This window comes from Microplitis demolitor, chromosome 7 (genome assembly GCF_026212275.2).
Source record: "Microplitis demolitor isolate Queensland-Clemson2020A chromosome 7, iyMicDemo2.1a, whole genome shotgun sequence".
NCBI lineage: Eukaryota > Metazoa > Arthropoda > Insecta > Hymenoptera > Braconidae > Microplitis > Microplitis demolitor.
Window position 1 is genome coordinate 18,090,203 of NC_068551.1, and position 19,980 is coordinate 18,110,182.

The window sequence follows — 19,980 nt, forward strand, 5'->3', positions numbered from 1 at the left end:
AATTAAAATAATACAACGAAATTAAAATATTTTATTATTTTTAAGTTAAGCATTTACACAGTCTCTACTTGACCTTTTTTTTTTCGACGTGATTGACCTTGCGTTGAAGTGAATGACGTTTCTTCAGAGCGTTTATTAATCACAGACAAATCATTATTTATTGATAAATTTAATACAGGTATTTCATCCCTATCAGATGAACTGGCAGATCCGTTGACGGTCAATGAAGATTTTCTAAGACGCATATCTTCAAGTGGTATCTCTTCACTACGAGGTCTCGGCATCTTGGGTGAGCTGTCGCGGGATCTCATGCTGTCTTGAGATCTACCGCTGCCACTTGGGCTGGCATCGTCACGCCGAGGTCTCATCGGCGTGTCTTTGCGCATTTGCGCCGCGAATCCTGGCACTTTGTTGACCATAAACATTGGTCGGGGCTGGTCTTTTGGTCTTTGACCTCTTCCAGCTATTCCTGACGAACAATAAATTTATAAATTATCGTAATCATAGAACTGTTTTGTTATTTTTTTGTATGTCCGTATTTTATTAAATATATTACGTTCATGACGAATACCGAATAAAGCGTAATTTGGAGGAGTTGAACAGCTTGGAAGATTTGTCGGAATGTCTAGAAGTCGGGCTATTTGACTCATCTTCTTCTGTCGTGCTTTGATGCGTCCTTTGCTTAATCTATTTTTAAATAATTATAATTATTTAGTATTTGATAAAGTAATGAATGATAAAAATTAGTAATTATTGGGTATGTAACATGTGACCCGAGAAAAAAGTAACTGTAAATATTAATAATAGATAAAAATTAGTAATTATCAATGATCATAAATCATTAATTTACTTTTATAAAATTGATTAAACATAACGCAGGAAAATTTCAAAATTTTGAATTTTATTAAAAAATAACAAGTAGCATACTTGGCTTTGTGACATTGATAAGGTATAAGTTTTGAGACTGTATTTTGACCTATCGACAAGCTAGTAAAAGTTTGACAAAGCGATCGGAAATTTGTCACCGAAAAAATATTTGTTCAAAAGAATTGACACAAAAATAACTTTGACTTAAAAATTTTTGAAATGTAATTTGAGGAAAATGGAAAAAAAATTTGAGCTAACAGCACGTGGTGTTCCCAAGCGGTCACCCATCCAAGTACTAACCACGCTCAATGATGCTTAACTTCAGTGATCGGACGAGAACTGGTTTTGTCATCATGATATGGCCGTTAACTGTTGATGAAACTTATGTTGTACAATATATACAATTACTTCCAAATGATAAAACTTGGGATCAAAGTGACATTTATGACCACTGCTCCATTTTTGAACATTTAATACTTTAATTTAATTAATAAAAATTAAAAAAAAAAACTTCCAATGTAATAGTGTGATAAAAAATCTTTGAACAAATTATGATCCGGAAGTTAACAGATAATTAAAAATTTTTGAATATTTTTTTCAACAATTCATTACCGAGAAAAAAAAATAAAATATCCACATATAAACAATTACAAAAACTCTAAGTGCAATTTTTTTAAATTCATCATTTTGAAATAAATCCAAAAATTATGAGACGTTGGCTAACTTCAGTATCATAAAAAATTTAAAAACTAATCAATCATCACATTGCGTATTTTACAAATTATTCAATTCAAATTTTCAGTGTCAAAAATTGACCCGGAAGTGGTCAAAGACGGTACCTCTACCTTGTCTTATCTTTTTTTTATACTTTTCCAAATAATTACTTATCACAATTTTTATGAGTGCGAATGTAGTAGACATCAGACAAATTTGAAATTATAAATAAATTGAAAAAATAATTAATAAAATAGAATTTTTGAAAAATGCGCATTTAAAAAATTCAGAATTTAATAAGTGCTTTTTTTAAAATTTTATTTTATTAATTATTTACTCTATTTATTTATAATTAATAGTTTGACAAAGCGATCGGAAATTTGTCACCGAAAAAATATTTGTTCAAAAGAATTGACACAAAAATAACTTTGACTTAAAAATTTTTGAAATGTAATTTGAGGAAAATGGAAAAAAAATTTGAGCTAACAGCACGTGGTGTTCCCAAGCGGTCACCCATCCAAGTACTAACCACGCTCAATGATGCTTAACTTCAGTGATCGGACGAGAACTGGTTTTGTCATCATGATATGGCCGTTAACTATTAATATGACTTATCTTGTACAATATATACACTTGCTTCCAAATGATAAAACTTGAGGTAAAATTGACATTTATGACCACCGTTCCATTTTTGAACATTTAATACTTTAATTTAATTAATAAAAATTAAAAAAAAAAACTTCCAATGTAACAGTGTAATAAAAAAAATCTTTGAAAAAATTTAAAAAACCAATCATGTCATTGCGCATTTTATTTAATCTAGTGTTATATTTAATTTTATCACGCACTCGATCAAAAATTTAATGCATTATTTGGTTCAATTTGTCTTGTCCTTTTAAAAGACATCTTTATGACATATCAAAGTTGTCTCTGTGCTACCTGAGAATTTATGTAAGTGCTGTGATAAAACATACGTAAGAAATTTTACCCTAAATAAAAATATTTATATATTATTAATATTTAAATATTTTTCATGACTTATGACATTTTACATTTACATTTATTGCATCAAAGTTTCTTTGTTCTCGAGTACCACGGGATCAGATAATAAATTACCTTTGTTTAGCAGCCATACACCGTATGTGGTCATCAAAAATAAACTTTGCCGAAAGAAGAGGTAATTTGTTAGTAGAACTACTACTCGGTTTGTGAATAGTCAAATGAAGACACCGGGAATCATCTTTGTCACCAGCGACTTCAATGTCCTGAAGAAATCCCACTAGTTTTGCTACACCCCATCCTAATTTTCTCGTGTCAGGTTCAACAAGAATTAATTGAATGACATCGATAACTAAAAATCGTCTTATTTTTTGTCCGTCCTTCCAGACCACTGTGCAAGCAATCAAATCACTGTTATCTTAAATAAAACAAATAAAAATAATTATTATTTATCATTATAACTATTAATTAATACCGTTCAGGAAGTAATTTCTACTGTTATTGTTATTAAAATCCCGAACGAGTTTATTTAAGTATAAAAAACGGGAATAACTTTTACTTAGGTCAAGAACGTTGTTAACCTGGACACAATTTGTTGGATTTGTTAATGGTAATTGTGTCTCTGTCTCTTTATTTAACGTCAATGATAGCTCACGGATTAAAAAAAACACTCTAATTGCTCGGCGAGCTCTCTCGACCTATTTTTCAAAATAAATATAATGTAAATTGTTTAATTAATTAATAAAAAAGGTTTTTAAGGGACACCACTAGTGTGAAATTTTGAAAAAATCGATTCTTTTTTGTATATCTCGATAGTTTATACTTTCAAAAATAATATACTAAAATTTTAAGTGCATATTTTATATAATGTTTGAGTTACGCCGTCGAAAAAGCAACATCTCATTGGTTTTTGAAATCATATTTTTCAAATTTACTGCAGTTACAACTCGAAGACAAATTATCTGATAGATTTGATTCTTATTGCAGCTTCTTTTATACTTCTCCATACCATGAAGTTTCAGTTTTCCGATCGAATGGAAAATGTAATTTTGCAGGCCAAAAATTATCAAATTTTCGCGTGAAATTTAAAACTTTTTTTAAAAAACCCGCTATTATGTTACATTTTGGGTCAAAAATTTTATCATGTATTTATTACATTTACATATCGAAAAATATATCCTCAAAACATTATAACATTCCATGCAGCAGTTTTCTTTAGAAAAATTCCCAAAAATCACCTTTTTTTCAGGCGGTCGCACTAGTGGTGCCTCGTAAGACAAATTTATTTTAAATAGTTATTTTTACCTCACCACAGGGCAATCTCTTTGTAAATTCAATACCAGTCATCGGTGTACCAGTTGGAGGTAATAAAATATTACTGTCCATCATTAACCATTCGACATTCAATGGTTTTTTTTGCACCTCAACATATTCATCTTCAAACATATCCAAAAAAATATCTTCACTCTAATAAACAAAATATTAAATAATTAATTTATATTAACATAAAAAAAATTATTTAATTATTTAAATAATAAATAATTAACAACTTACTTTATAAAAATTTCTCAGCAATGCAGTGCTTTGTTCTCGCGCGGATTCAATTGCCGCTAAATGAGCATCACATAGTAAACTTTGTCCATCAGACATAACGATTTTTAACAATAATTTTGTACATAATTCCAATGTTACAAGTCGTATTTTAGCGTCTAATAAATTTATTTTAAATAATTATTATTATTTTATAAATTTATATATTTTTATAATTTATTTCTTACTGTTTTGGCAGCTCATTGAAATAACTTGAATTAATTTTCCTACTAGTGTTTCATTGTACCAATTACTTGATGCTTCTTTACCAGAAATACATGACATCAAATCAAGTGCTTCATTTTTAACGCCCTGAAAGAAACATATTTTATTTTATCCTAAAGAAGGGAAGCTGGTCTGATAGACACAAAAAATGGGGATATTTTTGTGATTTTTTTTTCATAGTACCTTCTTTATTAAAATTCTTAAAATTTCAGACATTATTAAGCAACCTTCCAAGAATATTTTTATAAATTTTTATAAAAAAATATTGAAAAATAAGCCAGTGGTATTGGGGAGAGACGAGTCACTTAAAAAAAAAAGTCTTCATGCCGTAGGCAGGATAACTCACGACTGCTTTATTTGAAATAAAAAAACCAAAAATATTTCTTTAGTACATAAGTTTATCTTGGATTTGAATGAAGGAATAAACAAAATATTCATTTTTTAATTTTTGGTAAAGGTGCAATAAAAAAACTCTGATTTTGCCAAAAATTCTTCATTTCGTTTAATTAACGAATAAGTAGTTACTAAAAACAAAAAATCCTTCGTTCAAATCTAAGATAAACTTATGTACTAAAGAAATCTTTTTGGTTTTTTTGATTTCAGGTGAAGCAGTCATGAGTTATCCTGCCCACGGTATGGAGACTTTTTTTTTTAGTGATTCGTCTCTCCCCACTACCACTGGCTCATTTTTCCATATTTTTTTATGAAAATTTAGCAGAATATTCTTGAAACGAAGCTTAATAATGTCCCAAATTCTAAGAATTTGAATAAAGAAGCTATTCTAAAAAAAAAACCATAAAAATATGCTCTTTCTTTTGTATCCCGGATCAGCTTCCTCTCTTAATAAATTACATTACAGGAAATAATTAAATAATTTTTACCTCATTACTTATAAGAGCGTAAAGCAAACAAAGTCCAAAAAGTGCCGCATAATCATTTTCCGTACAATGTAATGAATTTAAAATGGTGTCAAGAAAAGGTCTAGAGACAATAGGGCCATTAGATAAACTATCAGCAATTTGTTTAGATAAGACAGGACTCTCGAGAGCTAATCTCTGTTCTTTTTCTTCGTCCGTAATATTAAGATGTTTCATTTTGTCATCGAAATTATCTGGTCTCACAGCATCCGAATCTGAAGACTCAGGTAATTCGTCGCTCGTACAACTAAGCGGTGGCGAATCGTTCGATGACACTAGATCCACAGTCGGACTCTGAGCTTCGGATATCGCACTCAAACTCTCTAATGACTTTTCTAAACTCTCTGCAGGTGGTCCGAAAACAATTGACTTATCAATCGTGACATCATACTCTTCTAAGACTCTACTCGCTCCATTTTCAATTATTGCCGAGTCGGATTTTAAAATAATCGAGGCTAATGTACGTACGAGAGGTCCATATGAGACAATTAAAAATACTTGAGACAGTAAAAAAAGTGATACAACAACGCTGACATGTTTACGTTCATCTTGATGTGAATGAGTTGATTGGTTTCTTGATTTCGTTAATGAGTAAACGTATAGAGGAACAAGTAATTTATGGAGCAAGTGTTCCGATAACACTGCGTTTAAATCTTCTATATTTAAACAAAGAATATCATTCAAATAGTGTAAATGATCTAAATGTTCCGCTACTAAATCTGCTAATCTATTTTGACTCTGATGACTGTAAATTAATTTTATTATTATTATTATTATTCATAAAATTATTAAACAACCCAAGTAGCACACGGCCATGTCACCAAAAAAATATCTGTTTAAAAGACAACACAAATGATAACAAAAAATAAATTACAGATAATTGTCAAATAAGTCATCTAAACATTTTGTTAATTGAAATGACTTTTTTAGGACAGAGAAAAGAACACAAATTATCTATGACTCCACGGACCAACATCTGTATGTCTTATGTATATAAAAAAAAACGGCTTTGAGATAAAAAAAAAATTGTCTTGTCCTTTTAAAAAACATCTTAAAGTTGTCTGTGGGCTACTTGGGAAAAATTAATTTTTCAAAACTTACTCAGCGTCATTTCGAACACATGTATCAAGTTCAATGATATGATTTCCGATAAACCAAACTAAATTACTAAAGTACGGAGCCGCCGTACGATCACGTATAAAAGCAAGCATCGAAGCGTCTTCAACACGATATACATTCAATGTCAATGTTCGTACCGCTATTCTCACCATACCTTCCGAGTGATTGAAAAATTTAATGGCCTCAGTGTACAATGGAAAATCATTTGTATGCTAGAGTAAAAAAAAAGAACTATTAATATTTGTATTGTATTTAATTATTATTGACTACTTACTAAAAACTGCAAACTAAATTACAAATTTAAACGAAAAATTGAATAAGTATACCTTGTTTACCTCGTTATAAAAAAAATGAATGGTATGCGCATTCAATTTTAAACTCAATGTCTTTAGAAAACTAATGTAGTAAGCCATAACTTCTTCGTCGCTAAAGTCGAATTTGTGCACAATTATGCTATTTACATGATTATTACTCAACAAATAATCTATAAAAAAAAATGAATGAAATTTGTTACGTTCTTAACAATTTAAATATATCATTTATTGTATTATTATTAAAGTGTCATTATCGTTATTACTAATTATTGATAAATAGATAAACAAGTGTCTTACATAATGACGTTTCATTTCTTATGTTTTCAAATAAAATATTGAGCGTTTGAAGAAGTTGAACACATACATAACTACCGCATTTTTGTTTCATTATCCTTAAAAAAAACGACAGCATATTTTTTTCTAAAAAGAAACTGAAAAATAAATAAATAAATAACAGATGATAAATTTTGAATTCGCTGCTTAGAAATATAACATCAGCTGAGAGTTTGAGTATTTTAAAGAATTAATATAATAAACTTTTAATAAAATTAGAGAAAAATTGTAACTGCGTGTTATTTAATTAATTTTACTTTTGTATCTCTATCTATTTTTTGGTAAATGGCTCAGGTTTTTTTTCCTACAGTCAATATTATTTATTCATATTTTAACAATTTTCTGTTAAAAAATGAATAACTATGTAATTATTTGTAAATAAGTATGAATTCATAGATAAATTATTTAGTTCAATGAGAATATTAAATTTATAATAATTAGAATAATTATCTAACTACGCATTTTCATTTTTTAAAGATAAATAGAGTAAAGTACTCGATTGCCAGCCCCCTACATAATTTATTAATTAAATGATTTTAAGATCAATGATTATTTTATTACTGACAATGGATTTATTTTCAAATCAATTATTTCATATTGTGACAGCTTTAGACTCTCAATAATTTTTTTTTTGTGATTATTTATAATTAACATGAATGTAAATGTAGCAGATATGGGACAATTTATAAATTTTAAATCATTGAATAAATTGAAATAGTGAAATTTAAAAAGTGCGCGTACTGATTTCTCAATTATCTAAATACTAAATACGCATTTCTTAATTTTTATTCTGCTTACATTTTATTTATTTATTCAAAAATTAAAAAAATTCCCACCTGTCAGTTACATTCGCACTCATGAAAAAAATTATTATCCTGAAGTCAACAGACAATTAACAATGAATTTTTTTTTTCAACAAATCAATAGAAAAAAGAAAGAAAATAAAAATATGCACACGTAGAAAATTTAGAAAACTAAACGTGCAAATTTTTTAAATATTTTTTTTTTACTCTCGTTAATTAACAAATAAATATTTCTAATAACTTACTCAAAGACACTGCTGTCATTCTGATCACCCCAGATTAAAATTTCAGCAATACATCTAAGGGTCTCGACAAGTAGACCTCTATTGTTGTCAGACACTGTTTGATTTTTTGATAAGACATTATAAAGATATCTGAAATACCAATGCAATAATAAATATAAATATACAAAATAAAAAATCTTTAATCTGCAATAGTATTAAATTAAATTAACATACTTAAGATGTTCAAGTGAATGTGGGTTTTTAGGTTTCCACAAGCCACCACCGAACCAACTGCGACTCCGAAACATTTCAGTTACAATAAAATTTATAAACAATAATAATAATAAAATATAAATTTATTTATCAAATAATAATAAATATTTAAGTTAATAAATGTCTAGCCAAGTCATCAGCTTCGACGTAGTAGTGATTAATTTTTTTAGTTGATGATGATCGTCACTCATCGTCACTTGTCACCTTTATTTGTTGGAATGAATAAAAACTTTTTTTGTAACCAGATTTTTTAAAAATTAATTAATTATGAAGAGCAGAATTTATTAGTAAAATATTTAAAAATTTTTACACAACCAGCCACTTTTGCAAAATCCAGTTCTTGGGCAAACATGAAAAAAATTATTTTTAAATAAATTATTATTATTGCAAATATTATCTTGGGTTTGTATTTAATTTTTTTCGTTTGTCACTTGAGATTAAAAATATAATTCACGTTTCTTGTTCTTGATCAACAACGTCATAAAATACAAACAGAGCGCAGAGGTTAGTTTCCATTAGACTCTTGCCTGTAGCATTTGTCCAATCACACACAATAATTTCTGTCAATGATAAATTTGACAGCTGATCAACATTGGACTTGGCTACAGATCAATAATCTATCTTGTTTATTTTTTCAACTAATATTTGTTATTACTTTTAAACTAAAAATAAATTAATAATTTTTTAAACGATTAAGCAAAATTTTAAATGTCAGGACCAATCAGGGCAATTTTTCATGATTTCTGACGGCTATAGGCGCCGAGTTCCTATTGGCTGGATGGAAATATAATAAAATTCTACTGGTCAATAAATCATGTGCAGAAAATTTCATTTTATTTTCATGAGTAAATTTTATGTTTTCAAAAAATACATTTTATATAAAAATGTTTATTTTCAAAAAGTAATTATTAATTTGAAACAAATATTGCATTAAATTTTTTATGGAGTGCGGATTAAATTTAAATAAAATATCAGATTAATTGAACTTTGAGAATAAAAAATGAAATAAAAAAAACTGATGAATATGAATATAGCAGACATCAGACAAATTTAAAATTATAAATAAATAGAGTAAATAATTAATAAAATAAAATTTTAAAAAAAGCACTTATTAAATTCTGAATTTTTTAAATGCGCATTTTTCAAAAATTCTATTTTATTAATTATTTTTTCAATTTATTTATAATTTCAAATTTGTCTGATGTCTACTACATTCGCACTCATAAAAATTGTGATAAGTAATTATTTGGAAAAGTATAAAAAAAAGATAAGACAAGGTAGAGGTACCGTCTTTGACCACTTCCGGGTCAATTTTTGACACTGAAAATTTGAATTGAATAATTTGTAAAATACGCAATGTGATGATTGATTAGTTTTTAAATTTTTTATGATACTGAAGTTAGCCAACGTCTCATAATTTTTGGATTTATTTCAAAATGATGAATTTAAAAAAATTGCACTTAGAGTTTTTGTAATTGTTTATATGTGGATATTTTATTTTTTTTTCTCGGTAATGAATTGTTGAAAAAAATATTCAAAAATTTTTAATTATCTGTTAACTTCCGGATCATAATTTGTTCAAAGATTTTTTATCACACTATTACATTGGAAGTTTTTTTTTTTAATTTTTATTAATTAAATTAAAGTATTAAATGTTCAAAAATGGAGCAGTGGTCATAAATGTCACTTTGATCCCAAGTTTTATCATTTGGAAGTAATTGTATATATTGTACAACATAAGTTTCATCAACAGTTAACGGCCATATCATGATGACAAAACCAGTTCTCGTCCGATCACTGAAGTTAAGCATCATTGAGCGTGGTTAGTACTTGGATGGGTGACCGCTTGGGAACACCACGTGCTGTTAGCTCAAATTTTTTTTCCATTTTCCTTAAATCACAATTCAAAAATATTTAGTATGTGGAAGTTATTTTTAAATAATTTATTTATTTATTTTTTTACTAAATTAAATTTTAAATTTATATTCCACAAATTCAAATTTTCCAACAATGAGCCCTCTATCTACTCAGTACTCATTCACAGAATTATTAATTTTTACCTATCATCGATAAGAAAAATTAAAACTACGATTTCATGAAATTTTGTAACCTCAAAAGTTTCATAGTTTGAGGCTGTAAACTACTGTAAACCTCGTGTTGAAGCTAAAGTGAAAAATTCTCTGTCTCAGGAATCATCATCAACATTAAGTGATTTTCAATCCAATCCAGATAAACTATCGAATAAATTCCATTAACTTGATACTAAGTATTAAATTTATAAAAATAATATCTCTCATAGTCGATCAAATTTATTTTTTAACGGCAAAATGGCAGTGAGAGTACAATTTGAAAATAGTAATGAAGTTGGTGTATTTTCAAAACTCACCAATTCGTATTGCTTGGTTGCAATCGGTGGTTCTGAAAATTTCTACAGGTATTTTATTATTTATTTTTTAAAAATAATATTTAATTATTTAAAATAAACAATTACGAACTGGAATAATTAAATAATGAATATTCAAGTGTGTTTGAGGCTGAATTGGGTGAAACCATCCCCGTAATCCATGCATCAGTTGCTGGTTGTCGTATTATTGGACGTTTAACTGTCGGTAGGTTCTTATTTTATTAATTAATTTTTTTTTCTATTAACAACTTAAAAACGATTGATCTAAATAAATTTATTTTTTTCTATTAACAATTTAAAAGCGATTGATCTAAATAAATAAATAAACATATGTAATTGTCCAGGTAACAAAAATGGGTTATTGGTACCAAGTTCCACGAGTGACATAGAGCTTCAGCATATCAGAAATTCCTTACCAGACTCAGTGAAAGTCCAAAGAGTTGAAGAAAGACTTTCTGCACTAGGAAACGTCGTTGCTTGCAATGATTACGTCGCATTAGTTCATCCAGATCTTGATCGGGTAAATTTATTTAGACGAAAAGCAAAATTTTTTATACTAAATCAATCCCTCTGATTAAATTTATTATTTAGGAGACAGAGGAAATTTTAGCGGACACATTGAACGTAGAAGTATTCCGACAAACAGTTGCCAGCAATGTTTTGGTTGGGTCATACTCTATTTTGTCAAATCAAGGTGGAATAGTACATCCTAAAACTTCAATACAAGACCAAGATGAATTGTCGTCGCTTCTTCAAGTGCCTTTAGTGGTAAATATTTTCCCAATACAGGGTAGAGGTACTATTTATGGTCACCGCTTCACTCTTGGACATTTAATACTCTATTTTAAATAATGAAAAAGTGTAAAATTAAATTTCCATTTCAATAGTGGGATAAAAGTATCTTTAAACAGATTTAAAAAATTAATTATGTTACTATGTCTTTTACAAAATATTTTATTCAAATTTTTGGTGTCCAAAACTGGCTCTAAAATGACCAAAAACGGTACCTCTACCCTATTTTATTTGTATTAAAAACTACTAGGTTTCAAGTAGAGTAAGAGACCCAGTACCCAATCAGGGAACTAGTTTCCTACTAGGTCTTTAACATAATTTAAAATGAATAATTTAATTATTTAGGCTGGAACCGTTAATAGAGGAAGCGAAGTTGTAGCAGCAGGAATGGTCGTAAATGATTGGGCAAGTTTTTGTGGTATGGATACTACAGGAACAGAAATATCTGTAATTGAAAGCATTTTCAAACTTAATGACGCAACGCCATCAGCAATCACTTCAACTATGAGAGCATCTCTTATTGAGAGGTAATTATTTTTTTTTTTTGATCTAAAGTAATTGTTTAAAACTAATTAATCTCATTGCCTGTTTCAGCATGTCCTAAATAACTGCACCGAGACAAATTACACTTGATGTATTAATTATATTGATGTATGTATTAATAATCATATGTTATATGTACATAAAAAAAAAAAAACAAGAAAACTATTCAATTCTGACAATACAATTTATTGAAATTAAAGATTGTCTTTTTCATTCTATACAAACACAAGTAACTTCTATTTATTAATTTATTAATAAATCGCTTAACACAAATAGTTATTTATTTTTTTAATTATCAACAAACAAACAAAATTAGCTTATTATTTTAAAAAACCGCCAAATAAAAGTTAAAAAAAAAGCTTGACAAAAAGATGAAGTTTTTTTTTAAATTTAAAATTTAAACAAATGTTGAAGACGAAGAAAATTATTAAATTATTAATAAAAGTAAAGAAATTAAATGTTATTATTTTTCGTTGAAGAACCTGAGTTAATAAATAGTGAACACTATATAAAATTCAGTTATATAAAACTGAAAAACTATACACCAGCTCACGACTTTATTTCAATAGCTTAGTCCGCGAGGCAGGGAGACTCTATTTTATAATACGTCTAGTTATTATTACCTATTGCAAGGATTTTAAATTATAGTTGCGTTTACTTCATTAGTTGAAACATCCCTTAGCCAAAAATAAAAAAAAAACTTTATGAGCTCAAGACTGATTAATTTGTGCAGTCCTCGTTGCTATTTAATTACAATCATTACATACAGTCGTGTAGTGTTTAATGATACCAACACTATTTATTTATCTTTTTCGTTTATTTCGTAGCTTCTGTTATAATTATCTTGTCTTTTTGTTTATGATGAGACTAGAGTAATGGTAATTCCTCTGCATGAAGTAGTTCATCGGCTGCAGCTGCGTCGGATGGCATTACGAGAGTAATTCCTGATTGATATGACGCAGGAATACGGATATGAGTGGTACTAAATGTTCCTGTCGTTGGTTGAGGTCTCTGGCCTGAAGATTCTCGAATTATATTCACCACTTGACCTAAACGTTACAATTAAATTATTACTCAATAATTTACCCTGAGTAAGGCAAGAGTACCTAGTCCCCAATCAGGGAACCAGTATCCGAACACTCATGTATTTGTACATTTATATTTACTAATTTTATTAAATATCGATTTACAAATACATGAAGTAACCTAGTACTAGTTCTCTGATCGGGTACTAGTTCTTTTACCATACATGGTTTTTCTAACTTCCCGCTGTGAAAATTTAAAATTTTCAAAAAAAGTGAAGTTATTGGTTTTGGTTCGATTTTTGAAAATCGAGTTTCCATTATATCTTGACGTTTTGAGTCACTAGGAAATTATTCTGACTATTTTCTGTGTATGTAAATTTATTTTGTCCGACGACATCTTTGGAATGAATTGACCGATTTGGAAATATTTGGCGGTAATCGAAAGGGCTCATCAAGACGAAACAGTTTAGACAAAGCAGTCGCAAATCGGTCGATTTGGTCCTAAGATCCTAAGATCGTCACACAAAAATTACTCTATTTCAGCGGGAAGTTCTGGGGTTCGCCTACAGGGTCCGTTTTTAAGATTTTTTTTTAAATTACCAAGAACATTGAGCCTTCGCCAACGATGATCCATATTTATGAGTGGTGTTAAATCTGTTGATGGGTTCCAATGTGCTAGAACGTCATCTCGACGTACTAATAAAACACTTGGACTTACTAATTGATGCCATACAAGCTGTAATTAATAAATATTTTTTATAATCATTTATTATTATAATTATTCTAATTAATTTCATAATTGAATTGGATAATTACTTGCTCAGGAAGACATTCTAATGGATTTGTAAAGTAAATACCAGCTTGACTTACTCCAAAAATCATTTGATGATGCCAAGCATCTGGTATTTTAGATTCTTTGCTACAATTTTGTAAATTCAATGTCGCTATTGGTACCGCGCCTTTAAAAAGAATAAAAATTGTAAAATTTAGTTGACTGATAACAATAAATTGAATGAGTATTAAGTTAAAAATACCTCGTGAAATCCAGTAATGAAGCCAATGTGAAAGCGAAATCGCTCGTTCTGGATAGAAGGAAAAAAATTTAGTTATCACTGCGCCATTAGTTGCCAGAGAAATACCACGAATGAGATCTTTATGCGTTGCTCCTGCTCGCGATCGACTCAATAGATATCGCGGCAATGGAGTTCCTGGTTCACGAAGTCTTGTCGCGACGCCTTTTACCAATACTTCCGGTGAAAATGGCACGTCTAACGCGAGCTAAAAATTTAATAATAATTATTATTATTAATATTATAAATAAAATATCTTATATGGTAAATTTAATTGACAGTATATATGTTACTTAATTATAAAAATATTTACAAGAGCATTAATGGCTGATGTGGCACCGCAAGCAGAAGTTGCGATCTGGGTAACTTGTTTTGAAGCGGCTTCTTGCTCGTTCCAGAGCATTACTCTCTCAACCGGTTGCAAATCATCTAATTTGTCATTACACAAGTCACTTTCCTGCGATTAACGACAATTATTATTATTAATATATTTTAAAAATATTAGTGTAAGAAACAATTAATTTAATCAACAAACCAAATTAGACTCCCCGCTTTGATTGAATGCCGTTTGTTTATGAAGCATCAATTTTTTTGCCATCATTCTGTGCCACAGAGTTGAACTCAAATTAACTTTTAACCAGTTGACAGTTGAGTTTTCCGGTAGTGGTATAGCTGCTGCGTCAGCCCACAATTCGGAATCAGAATCTCTATTATCACCTGGTGAAATTAAATCACCACTTGTGTTATGATAACCGTGTGATTCTCTTGTGGGAATTCCGGCATGATTGTATAAACTGGTGCCAACTTTTCCTGTCACAAAACCAAAGTTAATAAATAAAGTATTTAAAATTATATCAGCATATTAAGTACAATAAAAATACAAACTTATTCCCGAACTGGTACTGGGTAGACATTGGGTGACTTGATTATGGTTTGAATTACTAGTAGAAGGTTTATCCAAAGGTACATTGTCTTGTATCTCCAATTCAACGCTGACATTCTGTTCATTTTGAGGCTGAGGTGAGGACTCACTTGGCCTCTGTAGTTTTCCGCCGCTCAAGTCATTCAGAAATACTGAATCAGCCTCTGCATTATCCAGCGCAATATTCTGTATGTCTTCATTAATCGACGCCAAATCACTGTCTCCAGTATCCTAATGATTAAATATCATAAATTTAAAAAATATTGCCTACAATTTATTGCAACCAAATAAATAAAAAAATCGACCTGTTCACAAGAAGGTCCAGGGTCGAAATCCATTTCCAAAAAATCCATTTCTGGACTTGATCTTCCACTAGATTGTTGTCCACCAGCTTCTTGATTCTCTAGAAGTCCATTGCCTCGATGCCTTTCGTCAGCAACAGCTTCGTCATTACCTTTGTACGTATATATGCAATAATCTTCACCGTCAGAAAAATCATCACCTTCATTTCCTGAGCTAGAATCTCTTCTGTCATTATTTTCACGCTTAAAAATAAAATAAATAATAAATAATTTATTTAACATTTTTTAACATCATTTTTATAGATTAAATAATATTTTATACCCTAGATAATCCACTTGGTCCAGCAACTTCTCTCGTACCATTTATATTAGGTCGTAAAAAGCAACAAGTACCTTGACTTGTTGAACCAATACTTGAAATATTATTCAACGAATTAGACCACGTTGCTCCAAGCTCGTTACTGGAATTACATGACACTTTTGCTGGGCACTTGTTGATACCACAATTATAGTCAACATTATTTATCATATCTGGATCATCTGGAGTGTCGCTGTCATTTAATCCCTGGAATCCAGGTAATAATGACGACGATGAGCTCCCAGTTGTCGCTTGTTGACAACCGTTAGTACATACTGGTGGTAAATTTGATTCAACATATGAGTTTGAATTATTATTTACTGATAATGAATGTGGACTGGGTATGTTTGTACTCGTGTATTTGTATTGAAATGTTTCTTTGTCGTTGTCCATTTTCGATGATGTCCCATTGGATACTACAATAAAATAATATTTATTTGACATTAATATATTCTATTATACTTTAAAAAATTGGCGGAGTGAGCGCCGAGCGGATGATTGTTTATTTATTCCATATCCTCGGAGCGAAATTCACTTCAAAAGTTGCTTTAATATTAAAACTCCGAATGGGAGTGAATGCGGGTTTAAATAAAAATCCAGATCACTTCGAAATTACTCTACTGAGAAAATAAACTCCCTATTTACTCTGCTGCTAAGTGATTTTGTTTTAAAACCCCGGGGTGAATTTGGATTTAAATAAAATCCGTAATCACTCCGAATTCATTCCCAATTTTTTACAGTACAGAAGTATAAAATGTAAAAAATATGAATAATTTATTAAAATTACATACATATGCCATTTTGAATTTTTGTTTTACAATTTTTTTCAGCATCAGACATTACATTGCCAGTACTTGGGCCAATTGATTCCTCTAGTTCTATTTCCATTTCACCTTCTTTGTTATTTGTATCCTTGGAGTTCATAATTTATCCCATTAAATAATCATCAGAGTAAATGACTCAGTAAATACACACGCTGTAATTATAAATACAGATATAAATAAACATTTAAAAAAATTATATTAAATCTCAATACAATAGAACTTGTTGCATTGCTAAATAAATATTGTCATAAAAAAAACCGTTAAACCAAATTGTCAAACTCATAAATTTATAATCTTTGTATTAATAAACGTTAAAAATAAATGAAACCAAAATGTTTGTTTACATTAACGTAATAATTAAGAAAAAAATATGCTAAGTATGAAAAAAAAATTTATATATTTTTTGCATAAAAAAAAATTGGCAGTGAGTATTTTTGCAATGGTAATTATAAAGACAGTTACCTGGATTTAAATTAAAAAGTAAACTTTTTATTAACTGACATTTTAATAAATAATTAACATGTGGAATATATTAATATTAATTATTGTTATCTTCATTTAATAAATAATTTAATATCGCGGAAAAATATTTATGTGAAGTGAGGCTAATAAATGCTGGTATATATATTATATATATATATAAATATATTTGTATATATATATATAATAATATATATTTATTAACGTTTCTTAAAACATCGACTCCGGATGTCAGCTGATTAAGCGGAAATAAAATTTATTTGACATTTTTTGGATTTTGTAGTAATCAAAGTTATTAACAATTGTAATAATTACTGGGTTATATTTATAAATATAAACAAAAACATCAAATTTACTTTTATTTGTTTATATAATTACATATATTTATATATTATAATAATAATAATTATTATTAAAACAATAAAGTTTGAAATTTACAAAATATTTTATAATTTATTGAGTTAATTTATGTTTGTTATGGAATTAATCAGATTTAAAGTCATATAGGAATGATGGTAATGTATATGTTAATTGTTTTAATTATTAAAAGCAAAGTGTCATAAACTAACCTCTAATAATTGATTGTTTATTTATGATTATTAATTAATTTTTTAAATTATTTTTAGGTCAAAAAATGTCTTCGAGATAATAGAGACCTTTTTTTGAAATTTTTCATTTGACAGCAAAGAAAAAAACAAAATGAATATTGTTCGTATAAATGGAAAAAATGTTATATTTATCATACTTTCATTGATATTTAATTCAGTTAAACAAGTGCATATGGGATATGGTAAATATTAATTATTTATTGTAATTAAATTAATTATAATTTAATATTAATCTCATTTTTACAGAGGGTATGATGAGTTACGCTTTCACAAATGTTACACCAGCTAATAATAATAAAAAAGTACGTATTAAATACTAATAATAATTCACTAATATATTTTATGATACTGAAATTAGCCGACGTCTAATAATTTTTGAATTTTTTTAAAAACGATTAATTGACAAAAAAATTTTTTTTTAAATTGCACCTATGGTCTCTTTAATTTTCTGCATGTGCATATTATTAGTTTTTTAAAATAAAAATTTGAAAATTGTTAATTGTTTGCTAACTTCAGGATCATTATATTTTATTATTGATTAAATAAATGTAAATAAAAATATTAGCAGGATGATCTTTATGGTTTATGTCCAGTCGGAAAATTATGTTCAGAAATGGGAGGTGATTGTTTGACATGTGATCTTGATCCTCATTGTGATTATGGATCAATGTATACTGTGAATTGTACTGTTCCTGATTCAGTAGATTGTGTGGTAATTTATTGATAATTTGGACAATATTTATTGGTTTAAAGTAGAGGTACCGTTTTTGGACACTTAGGGCCAGTTTTGGACACTTGAAAAATTAAAATAAAATAATTTGTAAAAGGCGCAGTGATATAATTAATTTTAAAAATTTGTACAAAGTTACTTTTTATCACACTGTTACAGTAGAAATTTTATTTTTTATATTTTTAATAACTAAAAGAAAGTATCAAGGGTCCAAAAATGAAGCAACGGCGACAAATGGTACTTCTACTCTAAATGTTAAAAAAATTAACATGATTTCTAAAAAAAAAAATCATTCTTTTGTAACAATTTTTGTTATTTAGGGAGAAAGATCATTTACGAAACAATATATGTGTAGATATTGTTACCAAACTGATCACTGGGAACACAAATGTCATTTAAAAAATTCATGTAATTCTGTCGCTTCACCTCCGCAATATTACAGGTAATTTGAAAATTAAATAATCATGTCTGAGTCATATTTTCAAAAAAATAAAATTCTACTTTAATAATAAATTTATTTCAGAACTAATTGTACAGTAAACAGTGACATCATATGTTTAGGAAGACGAAAATTTATGAAAAATTTGCGTTGTAATTGGACTGGGGGATACAAATGGTCGACTGCATTAATTTTGAGCATAACACTAGGTGGTTTTGGTGCCGACAGGTATTTAAATAAAATACGTAATTACCAACTTAAGTATTTTTATTTAAAATGTGGATATATGGTTATTTTATTTTACAGGTTTTACTTGGGACACTGGCAAGAAGGTATCGGCAAATTGTTCAGCTTTGGTGGACTGGGTGTATGGACACTCATAGACGTCATGTTAATTTCCATAAGATATTTAGGACCCGCAGATGGTTCTTTGTATATTTAATTTAAAAATACTAATTGCGCTCAGTGATTTGGCCGTGAATGAGGAGCAAAACCAAACATTATTTATTTATTGTATTTATAATTATTTCATATTTGTTAATTCATATTATACATATTTATTTTTACACAGTATATTTCGTGATTAGTAAAAAAATTTATTTTCTAAGAATATAAAAACTGATTATTATTATGGTTTACTATTAATTGTAAATGATTATTATCAAAAATTGCAGTTGAATGAACTTTTAAATATAATGAAGACTTTTTAAATTTATTTTTATGCGTTAAAAATTTTTTTTTTCATCAAATATTCAAATAAAATAGAAATAAAAAAATATAAAGAATTTTCAGTTTACAAACGGAGTAGCCTTTTGGGTGCATAGTTGCTAGATGTCGCAAGGTGACTTTTCTTTAATAAGTATCAAACGGTAAAATCGAATCTAAGGGTGGAGTCGAGAGAATCGCAAAATGGATTGCTTTGTATCAACTGGCGGTCCAATAGCGGCAGCCAGTATCATCAACAATGGCAGTAGTAGCTCAGATCCTTCTTTGTTCTTTACGTTTGAATTAAAACACAGTATTGCAGTGGCGTTGTCTAAAATTGTGTGGTGATTATAAAATTTATCTTTTATTTATTTAAATTGTACAAAGTATCTATAGTGTA

The 19,980-nt window shown here is 28.5% G+C and overlaps 4 protein-coding genes and 3 non-coding genes across 14 annotated transcripts; 3 read left to right on the top strand and 4 right to left on the bottom strand.

Moving 5' to 3' along the window:
- Positions 1–8: 8 nt before the first annotated feature.
- Positions 9–9,099, bottom strand: LOC103574127 (protein CLEC16A homolog). 7 transcript variants are annotated; one of them, XM_008553499.2, is made up of 13 exons: positions 8,340–9,099; positions 8,127–8,255; positions 7,043–7,176; positions 6,767–6,915; positions 6,414–6,643; positions 5,277–6,057; positions 4,359–4,482; positions 4,135–4,289; positions 3,886–4,047; positions 3,140–3,278; positions 2,698–2,998; positions 557–687; positions 9–469 (listed from the first exon to the last, which is right to left on the bottom strand). In XM_008553499.2, exons 1-13 carry the CDS (start codon positions 8,411–8,413, stop codon positions 54–56), a joined length of 2,925 nt encoding a protein of 974 aa, XP_008551721.1. In that variant the 5' UTR covers positions 8,414–9,099; the 3' UTR covers positions 9–53. The 7 variants fall into 7 exon arrangements, with proteins under 7 accessions (XP_008551721.1, XP_008551720.1, XP_008551718.1 ...); XM_008553498.2 differs by having other exon boundaries at positions 3,134–3,278; XM_008553496.2 differs by having other exon boundaries at positions 6,758–6,915.
- On the bottom strand, positions 1,119–1,237 carry LOC128668311 (5S ribosomal RNA). Its single transcript, XR_008404072.1, has one exon. It is a non-coding gene; the product is annotated as a 5S ribosomal RNA (ribosomal RNA).
- Positions 2,062–2,180, bottom strand: LOC128668312 (5S ribosomal RNA). The gene has a single exon (XR_008404073.1). It is a non-coding gene; the product is annotated as a 5S ribosomal RNA (ribosomal RNA).
- A 1,031-nt stretch (positions 9,100–10,130) lies between the features above and the next one.
- LOC128668313 (5S ribosomal RNA) lies at positions 10,131–10,249 on the top strand. Its single transcript, XR_008404074.1, has one exon. It is a non-coding gene; the product is annotated as a 5S ribosomal RNA (ribosomal RNA).
- A 238-nt stretch (positions 10,250–10,487) lies between these two features.
- LOC103574129 (eukaryotic translation initiation factor 6) lies at positions 10,488–12,269 on the top strand. The gene is made up of 6 exons (XM_008553502.3): positions 10,488–10,812; positions 10,902–10,987; positions 11,127–11,302; positions 11,374–11,550; positions 11,920–12,101; positions 12,169–12,269. The coding sequence occupies exons 1-6, from the start codon at positions 10,706–10,708 to the stop codon at positions 12,176–12,178; spliced, it is 738 nt and encodes a 245-aa protein (XP_008551724.1). The 5' UTR covers positions 10,488–10,705; the 3' UTR covers positions 12,179–12,269.
- Positions 12,270–12,383: 114 nt separating this feature from the next.
- Positions 12,384–17,231, bottom strand: LOC103574130 (uncharacterized). Its single transcript, XM_008553505.2, has 11 exons — positions 17,081–17,231; positions 16,586–16,770; positions 15,759–16,210; positions 15,440–15,679; positions 15,098–15,365; positions 14,748–15,022; positions 14,526–14,669; positions 14,177–14,420; positions 13,959–14,101; positions 13,743–13,878; positions 12,384–13,166 (listed from the first exon to the last, which is right to left on the bottom strand). Exons 2-11 carry the CDS (start codon positions 16,716–16,718, stop codon positions 12,985–12,987), a joined length of 2,217 nt encoding a protein of 738 aa, XP_008551727.1. The 5' UTR covers positions 16,719–16,770; positions 17,081–17,231; the 3' UTR covers positions 12,384–12,984.
- Positions 17,232–17,364: 133 nt separating this feature from the next.
- Positions 17,365–19,590, top strand: LOC103574131 (TM2 domain-containing protein almondex). Of its 2 annotated transcripts, none has more exons than XM_014439904.2 (7): positions 17,365–17,613; positions 17,725–17,888; positions 17,953–18,008; positions 18,275–18,418; positions 18,757–18,878; positions 18,960–19,103; positions 19,182–19,590. In XM_014439904.2, exons 2-7 carry the CDS (start codon positions 17,798–17,800, stop codon positions 19,315–19,317), a joined length of 693 nt encoding a protein of 230 aa, XP_014295390.1. In that variant the 5' UTR covers positions 17,365–17,613; positions 17,725–17,797; the 3' UTR covers positions 19,318–19,590. The 2 variants fall into 2 exon arrangements, with proteins under 2 accessions (XP_014295390.1, XP_008551728.1); XM_008553506.3 differs by having other exon boundaries at positions 17,367–17,613; positions 18,272–18,418.
- Positions 19,591–19,980: the final 390 nt, after the last annotated feature.

Coding starts and splice junctions, on each gene's coding strand:
- LOC103574127 (XM_008553495.2), bottom strand. CDS start 8,413: ATGTTTCGGAGTCGCAGTTGGTTCGGTGGTGGCTTGTGGAAACCTAAA. Junction 7,177..8,126: donor AATGACAGCAGTGTCTTTGA/GTAAGTTATTAG, acceptor TTTATTTTTCAG/TTTCTTTTTAGAAAAAAATA. Junction 4,290..4,358: donor TTCAATGAGCTGCCAAAACA/GTAAGAAATAAA, acceptor TAAATTTATTAG/ACGCTAAAATACGACTTGTA.
- LOC103574129 (XM_008553502.3), top strand. CDS start 10,706: ATGGCAGTGAGAGTACAATTTGAAAATAGTAATGAAGTTGGTGTATTT. Junction 10,988..11,126: donor TATTGGACGTTTAACTGTCG/GTAGGTTCTTAT, acceptor GTAATTGTCCAG/GTAACAAAAATGGGTTATTG. Junction 11,303..11,373: donor TTCATCCAGATCTTGATCGG/GTAAATTTATTT, acceptor TTTATTATTTAG/GAGACAGAGGAAATTTTAGC.
- LOC103574130 (XM_008553505.2), bottom strand. CDS start 16,718: ATGAACTCCAAGGATACAAATAACAAAGAAGGTGAAATGGAAATAGAA. Junction 15,366..15,439: donor CTGGACCTTCTTGTGAACAG/GTCGATTTTTTT, acceptor TTTAATCATTAG/GATACTGGAGACAGTGATTT. Junction 14,421..14,525: donor CATCAGCCATTAATGCTCTT/GTAAATATTTTT, acceptor TTAAATTTTTAG/CTCGCGTTAGACGTGCCATT.
- LOC103574131 (XM_008553506.3), top strand. CDS start 17,798: ATGAATATTGTTCGTATAAATGGAAAAAATGTTATATTTATCATACTT. Junction 17,889..17,952: donor ACAAGTGCATATGGGATATG/GTAAATATTAAT, acceptor TCATTTTTACAG/AGGGTATGATGAGTTACGCT. Junction 18,879..18,959: donor TCACCTCCGCAATATTACAG/GTAATTTGAAAA, acceptor AATTTATTTCAG/AACTAATTGTACAGTAAACA.